At 38.9% G+C, this 14,072-nt stretch overlaps 1 protein-coding gene across 1 annotated transcript in view; it reads right to left on the minus strand.

Moving 5' to 3' along the window:
• sbf2 (SET binding factor 2) overlaps nucleotides 1-13,126 on the minus strand; it is a 53,524-nt gene extending 40,398 nt beyond the window's left edge. The window contains exons 1-6 of the mRNA XM_046033258.1: nucleotides 13,097-13,126; nucleotides 12,729-12,866; nucleotides 6,333-6,461; nucleotides 5,707-5,817; nucleotides 4,797-4,902; nucleotides 1,465-1,597 (exon numbers count right to left, since the gene is read on the minus strand). Coding sequence (XP_045889214.1) covers nucleotides 1,465-1,597; nucleotides 4,797-4,902; nucleotides 5,707-5,817; nucleotides 6,333-6,461; nucleotides 12,729-12,866; nucleotides 13,097-13,126 — 647 coding nt within the window. The remainder of the gene's footprint in view (nucleotides 1-1,464; nucleotides 1,598-4,796; nucleotides 4,903-5,706; nucleotides 5,818-6,332; nucleotides 6,462-12,728; nucleotides 12,867-13,096) is intronic.
• Nucleotides 13,127-14,072: the final 946 nt, after the last annotated feature.

Raw genomic sequence — 14,072 nt, forward strand, 5'->3', positions numbered from 1 at the left:
AGGCAAAAATACACTGCCCTGCTGGGAAGTGGACGCGTTTGAGTGTATGTCATTATGAACTAAGGGATGAGACAGCAGAAACTGAAAGAAAACTGTACATGGCACATTTTGCAATGATATTTACAAGCTTTGGAAAGTTTTATATCATCATCTACTGGAAACTAGGGCTGCCAGACTGGACACAGTAAGAATTACTTCAATACTGATATACAGTTTAATGATAAGAGTGACCCAGGATATGTATGCAGGACAAAATGTTGAAAATGAAAGAGAATCAATATTGAGGGAATAGTTGCCAGGTTGCAGTTAGAGGGATTTATGGTTCATTTCACTACAACAGTCAGATAATCTCAAATATTTGTGTATCCAAAGCATGAAAGAAATAATTTAACCTATTTCACAAGATGATGATAAACAAAATCGCAAAATATCCCTGGTCGTCATCATGATATTGATATTTTTATTTTTGCGTTTCCTCCTGTAACGCTGCATTACTTATTAAGACCAGAGGCTTGTTTTTGTGCAGAGTATGTGGTTTAGAATGGCACAAGCATTTTTAGTTATATTATGTATGTATGTATGTATTGAGGCAAGACAGACCATTAGGGATATTTATTTTACCAATCATCACAATTATTATTATTCTTAATTGTTTATTGTTAAAAATGTGCTTGTGCTGAAAGCAAGTGACACTGCGGTCAAATGTGGAGGTTGAGTGGATTATCCAATGCAGGGTTGATGGTTCAATCCCTTATTTTGTGACCTTTCTTTCTTTCAGACAAGACTACATTCCCCACCCCCCATTTAAAATCCACTCACACCACACAATCATATGTTGTATATGATATTATATATAATATTAATGACACATGCATGTTGTCATTAATATTTAGGTTGTTTTTATTTCAGGACATTTTCACATCTTTGTAAGAAGAGTCCTCATGTTGTGCATGTTGGCTCACTGTCGCACTGTCATGGCTAACGGGGACACTTAAATACAACAGAGCCATTGTTAACGTTATTATTAACACCTGTGCTTTTCCTACAAAAACAAAATGTCTGCTGTGAAAAAATCTTGTTGTTACATTTTTGTCTGCCTTTGTTTTTATTTTGTTTTCTTATGTCTCACCAGATGTCATGTTGTGGTGTACAGCAATTTCTAAAAATCAAATATTGGCGAGAAAAAGGGCTTCTCCTAAAATTCTCTCTTTCTTAGTTTCACAAGCTAGATAAAGGGAAGTAAGTCAATCACATTACAAGTGAAAAGCACTTCCAGGAAAAATTCTGAACAGACTAGACTGAAGTTACTAGATATACAAGGTTAAACAAGGTCAAATTTTGTGATCTTAAAAAAGTTAATTATCAATCCAATCGCAAGCCAGGGAAGTCATGACACCAAGTAAGGTGTTAGTGGAAAGTCACATGAAAATCTGGGCCGTCACAGAGGGCCTCATGAAAACTAACCTGTATTTAAGGGGAAACATGAGGGCTTCCAGGGCGCGACATGCCTCTTCGAGCCTCTGGTAACTAGTGGAGTGGAACAAAACCTTGTGTTCTGTCAGAACCGCACAAAACAGGCTTAGGACATTTTGGATTCCTAAAAAGAGAAAACAACAGATAAGGAAGTTAATTAGGTATTTGTTGGAATGTGGCTGCCACATTGTTCCAGATCTATCATCAAACATGCGTGGCTATTTGCGTACAGATTAGAACACACAAATACTGAGTTAAAACTTCTTAAGAGCAATGTAAAAGAGAGAAAAGTTAATGTATTTAATTAAAGTGTTGGATAATTACCATTTTCTTTATTTGCAGTTTTAGTGCATTTCACCATTACAAAGTTACTTTAGTGTAGTTGTCTTGAGGTTTAATCTGAATAAAGTAAAATAAAATAAAATAAAAAAAAGAGTTGGAGGAGTCGATCTCAACAACTGCAATAATAACAACAATGACCTGCAAGTTGTCCACCGACGGACTCATGGTGATAAAAGCTATAAATAACCACGACCAAAAGGACAGTTTATATTAAACACCGAATATAAACCTATAGGAAAACTCACCTCTGAAAAACAAAGGAAATTACACACTCTCATACAGTATAAATAATTTTTCAAATACCAATGTGACAATCAGGAAGAATTCTAAGTTTACAGTTCCTGTTATTGTTTCCTATCAAGCAACTGACAGACCAATTCATCACACATTGGAGTGATAAAGAGAGAGGAACACAGGCAGACATGTCTGCGACGCTGGGGGCGCTGGGTCTGGATGTTTGGCTGCCTGAGTGGAGTACTTTACTGATAAACAGGAAACTGACCACGCGCCTCAACAATATCTGAGTTTGGAAGGTGAACAGGCACGTCAAACTGAAAAGACTTGAGGTGTTTCATCTTTTTTTTTAGTAATGATGCTGCAAATGCTGTGAAGCATTATTTCACTCTGAAACCACTTTTCTATTAATTGAAGAGTGTGCTCACTGATTTGACCACACACTGGTTTCAGAACAAAACACCTTTCAGGTGTTCACTTATCTTATGGAAACAGTGACACATTTCCGATTTCCTAAATAAGAAGTGACAGCAACATCCCCGGACAAACAGAAGAGCCACAGGCAACAAACAACAAACAGCAGGGCTGTTGATGGCCAGTTTTATCTCGCCCCGGGGGGGATGTACTTCCTGTGCAGAGTGACATGTTTAACACACATTCCTCTCTGGTGACTCGGGTGACCTGTGCACACAATGATGTGCCAACCTTCCTGCATGTGCAGCTACTAGCCCATCCTCATATGGACATGAGGATGACCTAATGAGTGGCCACAATGCACATGTTCTCTGCTTACGTGTCGCTCGTCAGCTGACTTATATGATATTTACCTTCCTGTCAGCATGCAGAGAAATCAGTTTTAAAGGGCAGGAAAATTATTAACTCTGCCACTCACTTTCCCCCGGTTTCCCTTGAGGGCATAACTCTCAGAGACTGACAACTGCACACTTTTTCCTTGTATGATCAGATGATAGACTGTGCCGTAAATGACTATGATCCTACATTAACCCTCTGCACTATGTATTAAGCATAAATGGATGGAAGAATACTATAACTGTTAAAGCAATAGTCCAACATGATTATTTGCTTTCTTACCAACAGTTTGATGAAAGAATGATACCACTGTGTCATGCCTGTACACTTAATATAAGGCTTACAACCAGGAGAAGGTAAGCATAGCTTAGCCTAGAAACATATCTTGTTTGTATGATTCCTGCTCAAGTGTAAAAACAATAGGTTGCGTTTTGGGGGCTCGCCGTTTCCCCCTGCTTCCAGTCTTTACTCTAAGCTAAGTTAACCATCTCCTGTCTGCAGCCATTATATTTAGCATACAGACATGACAGTGGTATCAATTTCGTCATCTAACTCTTCTCATCTGGCAAGAAAGTGAATAATTGTATTTCCTAAAATGCCAAAGTATTCCTTTAATGATGAAGACATGCTGCTGTCAGCAAGCGGTAACCTGTCATGTTACTTGCAGCACAACAACACTTCTTACATGACATTAACTAGATAAGATTATACACATATACACATAATTGTGTCCCTGTAGCCACTTCGAGGACAAACAGCACTGCATAATCCACTGCACTGCTAAATGGAAACAGGCTTATGAAGACTGACAGGCCACGTCTGTGTATTATGTCAAGATTGTTTAGTTTTGTTTATCCAGATTGGCTACAAATGCATGACTTCCACATAACCCTGATCAAATGTTATCGTGCAAGTACCCCCCATGCGCATGTGTTAACCACTTTGTCCAAACAAACAGAGGATGGTGTTAATACACTCAGGAAATAAAATTAACTCTGTTTTGAAGCACATTCTTGTTATAAAATAAGGGCCAACTTTCCATTACAAACTTCAGGTGAATTATATTTAATTTCACTCTTAGCACTCACAGATGTACGCCTAGAATTCCAACAAAGTTAACTAAACCTGACTCTTCCAGAATGACTTGAAAGTCAAAAAATATTATGTACAATAGCTCAGGTCATGATTTATTAAAAACTGCCATTTTCAAAGGTTGAGGAAAGTGACAGACTCTCCAAACACAGTTCAACTACTCTGTGTTTGAGTCATGGTGAATCAGGCGTGTTGCATCCTTAACAAAGCACGTATTGCCTGTGCATATCCTCTACAGTCTCAACCGTTAACACACTGAGCAAACATGGCAACGTGAAACCAGCAGCCTGCATCAAATCTTCATCATGTGCTTGTTCTAGCCATGACAGAATTACAGAAACAATGATGGGCCACAGTGAAAACCACATAATCTTGCCTCAGACACATTTAGTGTATAGAATAAATCCAAGTTCTCCATGGCTCATTGAAAGAGTCTCCTAATTGTAAAAGTCCTACAGTGCTGTAGTTTACTGCCGTGTGATTAGCAAAGTAGAACTGAACCTCTAAAACATCAAGGATCAAGATTGAATGAATGTAAAACATGTCGCACACACTGTGCTGCTTTATTAAATCAACTAAGACGATGATTCCAGTAAGATGATTAAAACGAATGTTCTTTGAGCGGCCGCTGTCAGATTATAAAAACCAAACAAGAAATAAATGTCTTAAAACCTAAATGGGATCATTTGTAAATGTGACCACCTGCAGCAGGAAACTATTGTTAACAAATAAATGACACAGTGTTCATACAATAACACAGTCACTAATAAGTCATGGTCTGACTCAACAAGTCTGTTCCTGTCTCATGATTGCTAGTTAGTACTTATCACAGTGCCTGGACCCACCCAGCTGCTGGAAGAGCAGAGCAACACTTTTGCATGTGACAGGCAATGTGTCGTTCAGAGGCGTCTGGATGAGCTGCCGGTCTCCTGCTCCCAGGCTAAACAGCTTCTGTAAAGAAAAACAAGTACAAGTACAGAGTAAAGGTCAGAAAACAGTCACAGAAAAGTTCTATGGCCATCATGTCTACAGGGCCAAGATATACAGCAACTGACAGTCATCCAGTAAGATTTATAGGCGAATGTACTGTGGCTGCATCAAATAAAGAAGACACGTGCTATTCACTGCTACACAGACACTGCAGCTGCAGGACTGAATTAGCCATTTGAATAAGTTTACTTGAGTAAAGAAAACCTCAATTACATGTTTGCCAAAAATACAACTGGTACAGCACACAGCTGCAGCAATATCACGGCATCTTGCTGGGGAACAGGGCTTAGTCTGATGAGGATTTCTCCCCAGTGGCAAACATAAAGTAATTTTACAACATTATTGAGACCCATTTTGGCTTCAGTTTTTTTAAAAGGTGTAAATAAGTAATCTACTGCCTGATTCACTGCATTTATAGCCTCACCTTCTGACATTTGGCCACCAAACTGCAGCAAACAAAATGCTTTTTAATAAGCAATGAGGGTTCTTAGTGCACTGATATTTTAAATATATATTCCCCTAAACTGTAACTGACTGCCTGTGGCTGGACAATCTCTGGCACCATCTTAACACTGCATTCCTGATTGGCTGCACAGTGATTGTAAATCATTTTAGTAGCTGCACCATTGAGCCTCAGCCATGATTTCCACAAACAATCGCTAGCCTCCTGTCTCGTCTGGATCTGGGGCTCCCTATGAGGAACAGGCCAACAGCAGAACGGCGACAGTGGTACTTTGGGTATGCTTAACCTCAGTTAAGACTTACCTGGGATCCACCAGCAACAGGAACCTGGAACGTAAAGAGGTTCGCCACCAGACCCTCTAAAGGGAAACTCAGCCTATCGATGTGCACTGTATAGACCAGACCCAAGCACCCCTGGAAGAACAACATGGGAAATACAACAAAGACATTGCAAACAGATGATAAATATTGTATATAGTTATCAGTATTGCAGCTCATGGTCAACCGGGTGACCCTTTAGTTTACAAATATCTGGGCTATAAAACAAAAATGCTTTTGATTGGTCTAAGACATTTAGGTAAGGTTCAATAGAACAATTTATTTTAATAGCATGTACATACACGTAGGAACAAAATAACCTATTAACATGAATAGCAAGGCTGACCGTGAGTCTGCAAAACCTGTGAGCAACTCAGTCTGGAATGAAAAGATCAGAGGTGCTTAGGCTTCTATGTCTCATTTACTTTATTGAAGTGCGTGCTTACGCTTAAGCACACGCAGGCCTATTTTGCAGACAGTACACAGTAGATTAACGTCATCTCAGAGCAGAAAGATGAAAGCACTGATTTGACAAAAATTCTGAGTATTCCTTCTGAACAAGACAGGAAAATATTTTTTGATCAAGATTTAATCATATGGTGTTTTATTACCCGGAAAATTTCAGGGTAATCCAGCCTGGACACGAGAATGAGACTTTTTGGTGCAAACACTTGAGCTGGCTGGATCAGGCCATCCTCTTCTGCCTCCTCATCTTCATCAGCCGCAATACTCTTTGATCCCTGAAACATTAAAAAAAAAAAGAAGCTATTTCAGTTGAAGAGTTCAACACAGTGCTGTGGACAGACCTTGAACTGTACCGTAGAGCATGCCAGCACCGCTGAGCCCCTAGTTTAGTTTGTGAATACATCGTGTGCATCATACCCATCACACTGTCCAGTACGTACGCCTGTATGTTTTATTTGCACATTCTCTAGGAAAAAATAACTGATGTACCCTAACATAAAGAGTGTTCAGTAGGCTCAATTATAGCAAAAATCATAATCCATCATTATTAACTTTATACAGCATCTCAGAGCGCACGCAGACGACAGCAATGCAGTGTTTTGCTCTGGTCGACCGCTGTGGCACTCTCTGCGGTGACTTGAACCAACAGTGAGTAAGAAAAGTAAGCTATGAGTTTAAGAAAATGTATGCAGAGTAAAATATCATAAACTTAAGCTAATAATGGTGAATAACAAGTCTTGAGCTGAACTAAACGTGCCATAGGCCTGGCTGAGAGAGAGTTTGGGTTTTTAGGGCATGAGCGACCGCTGTAAAGGAAAGGTGGGCGCTGGAATTTTAACACAAGACAAGAGAAGATCACCATTACGAAATGGAATGCAGCACAATAATCGTTTGATCTCGATGATCTTGTTTTCATTATCGTTCAAAGACAACATCATAATTGAACATAAAATTTGATTAATTGTACAGCCCTAGTGTTCAGTGGGAACGTATAATACTGAGTAAAGTATGCTGAAATTTGCGTACATGTTTATGGATGGACACCCAACTTCTAACACTCCATTTTCACTTGAGGGGTACGTCATAAAATAGGTATGAAAATGGAAGTAGTGGGTTTATTGTATTTCCTCTAAAACAGAAACATAGCCAGGATTAATTGATTAATCTTCAGACAAAGCCATAGCTTCAGTCCCCAAAAACCTTTTAAATCTTCCTTTGTCTCCAGAGAGGAGACACACACTTATGAAAGTTTGGACTATTAATTATCTGCTTTCCCAATCTGTCCCCATTCAGCACAGATGCTCATCCCACTGGAGCCACTGAGTTAACACCACACATTCTCTAAAATTCCAATAAGGTTAATGAAAGATCTCGCCTACAAAAGAGACATAAAATGAGTGGATTTCCTTAGAGAGCCGATACTGATAAAGAGCCAAAATTAGTTTAGGTGATTAATGTTGTTTCCCTCTCAAAGTCCCAAACTGTATTAACACAGCAAATTCAAAACATCAGAGACATTAGTGACAATACCAAAGATGCTATTAGTAATTATTTTGTTTAGCAAGATATATAATTTACAGTTAGTCAAACAACAAACATTAAAACAATATTCTTTATTGTAGATAAAACCACTTGTTGGATATTGCACACATGTCGTACAAGCAACAGTCTCAATCTGGTTCTAATTGTCTCCTTCATGGATCCACGAGCACTATCAGGACACTGATACACCAGCCTCTCTGCACTCATTCCTAACTAAAGCCTTTATCACAGTCTGGTATATTTCTCCAGGCAGTGAAAACATGCCGTAAGTGCTTCAGTATCTCGAGACCAAGAAGCATGGGATCAAAATATCCCATTCAGATTGGGGTCACATTTCACCATTATTCTTAGGATTTGGTTCAATTATTAGACAAAATACATTCCTCCGCCGCCTGTCTGGACTCTCCCTGGAATCCAACAGAGTAGATAAGGATGTCAGTTTAGAGAGTAAAGATTGTTTAAACACCCTCACGTTTCAAGAAGATCTTCAGTGCCACACACAGAATCCAGGAATGTGTGTTTATTTTGCAGGAAGATGATGGAAGAGGCCAAATATAGACTAAATCTAATAATTAGGTGTTAGGTGGTGGTGTGGTCGGGGAGTTTATCAAATTTAAAAGTTTATAGGTTCAGTCTTCACAATACGGGATGTAATATAGACAAAAGTATCCACATGTCTTGGTCAAGTGTCTTTTTTGTAAACGCAAACATCTCAATTACTGTGAGTTATTTTAGACACGAGTGTCACTTAAAGTGCTAAAGAGTAAAATAAACAACAAAACACAACATCTCACTTTATAAACCAGTATGAACCTCATTTTTGAAAATGTGAAGCATAGAGGACATTACGGTCAGGTATGTCTATCAAAGAGTTACTAACATCAAAGCCAAACATGACAAACAACTTCCTGCTTCTGGCCTGCCTGACTGGAAGCGTAGTCTAAGGCCCTCTTTCTTGTAATCATCACATCAGTGTAATTTTTACATCCTGATTGACAACCCTGTCAACTTTCTTTTTAAAAAAATGAAGGCAGTAAGACAATGAAGTGAGAAATTGAGATTGCGAGAGTGAAATTCAAATTCCGTCTTTCTGAGATCTGTGCGGACAGGATTTGATTGTGTTTCTGTTTACGCTCACAAAATGAGTGGGGCGAAAGAAAACAAATGCTTGCACATAAATCAGAGTATACTTAGTATTCCATGTGGACGCCTCTTTCTTTCATGCATCTGGTAAATATAAAATTTTCCATTGTTTTTTACAGATTATTTTTTAGGCTTTTTGGGCTTTATTTGATAGGAACAGCTCAAGAGACAGGAAATGTGGCAGAGAGTGAGGGGGATCATATGCAGCAAAGGGCCGCGGGCTGGACTCGAAACCAGGGCTACACATGGTGCGCGCACTCCACCAGGTGAGCTAACGATCACCCCCATATCTGGTACAATATTTGATTAAAGTGATTGAACAACTGCATTAACCCTGCAAAAAGACATGTCTCTGCAACTTATTTTGTCCTGCAGACCCAATATAATATGTCTGTGAAAAACAACAGTTTTAGCCCTCACTAACAGCCTTGCCAGTCCCCAGATAACAGTAAACAAAGACAATTACAAAAACATGAGGCCCTACAATCACGTCTAAATCTGTTGTTAATGACAACTCCAACTCCACTGAGCCAGTGTGTGAAGACGCAAAACAGACCAAGGAGGATTAAGGTTTCAATACAAAAGGAGGATGATCCACTGGTCTGTAGTCTCCAACATGTTTTATAAAGCTGAGGGACTTCACCAACCAGTTAAAAGCAATGAGAATTAAGTCTGTTAGGAGGCCCACAACAGTTTACAAATGGGCTATTTTTGGTTATTTCTCCCTTTGATGTGACAATTTGTCCTGAATCCTTCCTCCTCTTATGCTTTTAATCGAACATGGAAAAACACAGGATTGCATGTAATTATGGTCTGATTCACACAACAAGCTTGGATGGCAAAGTAATGAGGAAATTATGCACTACTACAATGTGAAAGCTGACACATATTTCTCGTACACGACTGCATTTGGAATTTAACTGCTGTTTTGCTGATCTAACTGGAATGTGATTGCCTTCCACATGTGAAAGGATGTGAAGTCACAGTGGGCAGAAGGACAGGAGTCATTTAAGGCCTCCAACAAAGGCAAACACAGTGAAACAATTAGCTTGGTATTCTGTGGGCTTTTGGCAGGGAGAGACCCTAACAAGACCGTTCATAAGTAATCAATAATTTATGGGGGTTTTGAACATTTGTGCCGTTGACCACTAATCTGTAATCAAACAAAATCTTGTATGCATGAGTAAATCAAATGTAAAGTGCTGGAGGGGAGCACAGGTCCATCCCTCAGCCAGTCTAAAATTAAAATTTTCTAATGACAAAGTGAAACATTTGTGATTACAGATTTCACTACATTAGATTTAATGAGTCTAGCATGGTAGTTCTATGGTTAGTACTGTTGCCTCACAGTCCTGTGTACACTTTACATACATGCATGCCTCTTAATACATTGATCATTTCATTAAGCCATTTGTTTTTGCTTTGCCATCCCATATACAAGACATTACATGTCCTTACCAGGATTGATGAGATTAAAAACATTGGTGATGCATCTACGATCACCATGATTGTTACATCCTGATTAGATTAGAGTCAATTTATTGTCACTATGCAGAGTACAGATATAGTAACACCAAACACGAAGGTCTTCGTGTGAACCAATTTTTACAATCCAGAACAGATGACAATCCACCTAATGAATTCATTCTTATGTTAATAGAAAGGACAACAATGTGTTTGTGTTCCAGGACAATGTGTTTGTGTTCAGGCAAAAACATAGCACAGTCATGGGGAGCCGGTTTTGCTCCTAACAATGCTTGTCTCTTCCTTCAACTGTGGGAGGAAAGGTTTATCCAGGGCCGAACCAACAGACACTGAGACAATATTATCTGGTATAGAAGGTATATTGACAATTTAATATTATTCTACAATGGTGACTTACAAGACTTTAAGGAATTTTACAGCCTTCTCAACTTTACAAGTGACAGTGTTGAACTATCTTTAGAATACAGCCAGAGGGAAATAAATGTACTGGATCTCAATCACAGAAATATCCTCGGCAGTACTGCATACTACAATTTTTCGCAAGGATACAGGCCACAATACACCCTGCATGCATAAAGAAATTAAAATTTGCTTCAACATTACCAGCTGCAACATTAAAGTGATGTAGGCCCACCATAAAGCAACTTTTGATACTTAAAGTATACTGTGATGCTAATACTTAAAGGTGCAATATGTAAGATTTGACCAGAATTTTAGTTTAAAACATTAAAAAAAGATTGTGAAGGAGTAACAGTGTTGTCATTATGTCAAAGATGTCTTTGCATTGTGTTGCATAGATATCTACTAAAGTTGGCGAGCTATTCCCGGCCTGTCCTGTCTCGTAATACCACTTTGTACCTCAAGAGACAGCAGTCTGATAGTATAGCTCAGGTTTTGCTACTAGCTGCACGGCTAACTGAGCTAACTAACCAACAGCAGCCAAAGTTAGAGGTTACTCTAATTATAAGCTGCCCCCTATTTGTTTTGGAGTATGAATTCGACAAGTTGCCAAAATCTTGCACATCTTACACATTTAAAAATATTTTGTGAGTTTCATTTAATTAAATAATATTGTTTATTGGTATTTGTTGGGGGATTGGCTCCAGCTCCCCTGGAGACAGGATAAGCGGTTGACAATGAGTGAGCGAGTATTTGTTGGGTTTTTCAGGGATTTGATATATAGGGTTGGGCGATGTCTACAAAATTTCCATCAGACGATGTCTGCAATGACACATCGGGATGGACGATGTCATCAGGTGCGCGGGGGCAGCAGTCGTCTTATGTGCATGCATGTGTTCTCACACAAACTTGTTATGTGCTATATACAAACAATCAGTAAAAAAAATTGTTAGACTATTAACTTGCGCTACAAGTCGTGGTCGCAGTGGATATTTTATACAAGGAGCAGGTAAAGCAGCATTGAACACACAGGGTGCAGAAGTTGGTTTCAGTTGTTTGATAAGCTGCATCATTAATAAGCCAGACGTGCAGCTCACCTGCTGCTGTGATAACGGATCGCGGGTGGAAATATATGGAAAAAAAGACAAGTTCTCTGTCTTTTAGACGACTTTATAAAACATACTGCTGATGGAGAAAATGGAGCAGATGGGGGAGAGAGACAGAGAGAGGTGGGGCAAGCCAGGGTATTCACCTGAGGTGTAGGTGTGTGTGAGTGTGTGTGAGTGTGGGGAGAAGAGAATTCCAAGGCAGTTGCAAAGCATACTTAAAAACAATAATAAGAATGTTTGTGGACATTAAAAGCTGCTTTCACAGGGTGGAATAATGTGAAAATTTGATGCCATCATCTATCGGCAAATCTCAAATTTCCCAACCCTAATTGTCACTTAATGTAAATCACTTGTTATGCCTTATAGTAGATTGACATTTCTTTGGCATGTATTGGGCCCATGCTATAATTTCAGAGCTCAATATGGGTTATGTACTAGGCCTTATGGGTTGGGTAGTGATGTGTGATACCACTAACCTCCCTTATGAACCGATACCAAGTAATACCGATACTTTTTACGTATTTTAACTACTTTAATGTGACAACTAGTTTTATGTCTAGTTTAATTAATATTGACCCCCTCATATGAGAATTAATCCTAGACCAGGAACCATTGGGATCAGAAACAGACAGCTGTGCAGTAGGGGGACTGGAGCCTCTATGACTGTGATTGTCTTTGTTAGCTCTCTGACGGACTGATAACCTCCACCCAATGAATTCAAATATAAAATAAGCTACAGCTTCCCGAAAAAGATCAATATATTAGAAAGAATAAACAAATGAATCAAAGCACAGCTAAGTTGTAGAATGTACTCATCTTTGAGTATGTGTTGTGTGTGTGTGTGTGTGTGTGTTGTAGTCTTACCTGCAGATTTACCTCAGCCTCATAGAAAGTGAGGCAGGAGCAGTAATGTCGGTCTGAATCGATATCTGTCAGCACAACGGTGAAAAAGGTTGGTACTTTCCTATCCCTGGACAGCCTCCAACCTCCAGGCTGGCAAAACTGAAAAAATATTCAATTAAATATCGTTACATGAGAATGCAAGAGGATAATTCACACAGCAGGGTCAGATATACATAGTGTCTGAGTGACTGAGGCAGCAACAAGAAGTCTGTTCTAAAGAGGACATTTGATTTTACTCATTTAAGTGCTAATCATTTCAGAGACTACATTTAATGTTTGATCAAATTATTAAAACCTCAGTGATTATTGTGTCCCCTGAGACTTTCTACTGGTAACTCATTCAAACCTTTAATGGGCATGGCACCAGTATTTTACTGTAGCTAGTCTAATCCTAATGCCCTTAGACTAAAACTTAGACTACAAACAAACATTTGTCCTGCTGTCAGAATTGGATTTTATTCATCACCAATTAAGAAAACAATATCTGCTAGAAAAGGCTGATCCCTGTAAACAGACTGCTCAACTATAAACATTTAAATTCTGATCATCTGAATTAAAGATTCAGTTTCAAACGTCTTAGCTTAGCCAAATTCTTGAATTCTCAAGTATTATGATTCTCCAGGAGTAAGTAGAGTTCTTCCAAACTCTTCCAGGAAAAACCTATTATTTATATTTCCTAACACTTTGTTTATTGAGGATTTAAGAATCACACAAATCAACAATTTTCAATGCATGACAAAACAGAGCCATTTTTAGCAAATTGTGGGCACTGAAACTCAGAAAGACTGTTACCATAATAAAAAGCATCTCAAACAAGTTTTAGGTCTCAAGGCAACAGTGTGAGTCATAACCGATCCTGACACAAAACATCTGCAAATTGTGGGAAAAACAAGCCTTTCTGATAGTGTGTTTTTTAAAACATATATAGTTTATCAGTAAACTGATTTGTAAATAGATATGTCCTCACGCACCAACACAATTGACAGAAATGTCAATTCTACACGCTAATAGTAAAAAAAACACCTGCTGTATGGGCTCATAAAGCAAAATGCTTTCCTTTCTCAAAACAAGAAAAATGAAGAGTTAATGGTGGGTATGGATAAATCAGTATTTGAGAGACAAACTTGAGAAAAATGAGAATGGCACATAAGAGAGCAGAGGGCCAAAATATGGGAGGCATTTGGTCAGAGAGACGCGTGTTTGTGTCTGGTCTCTCTCTGTTTTTACTGGAGGCCCGACCAGCCCTGGCTCTGAAACCGGTGTTTAGATTCTCCTCAGGGGTTACACAGGGGATCACTGGACACA

The sequence above is a fragment of the Micropterus dolomieu genome, linkage group LG20, assembly GCF_021292245.1.
Source record: "Micropterus dolomieu isolate WLL.071019.BEF.003 ecotype Adirondacks linkage group LG20, ASM2129224v1, whole genome shotgun sequence".
NCBI classification, from domain to species: domain Eukaryota; kingdom Metazoa; phylum Chordata; class Actinopteri; order Centrarchiformes; family Centrarchidae; genus Micropterus; species Micropterus dolomieu.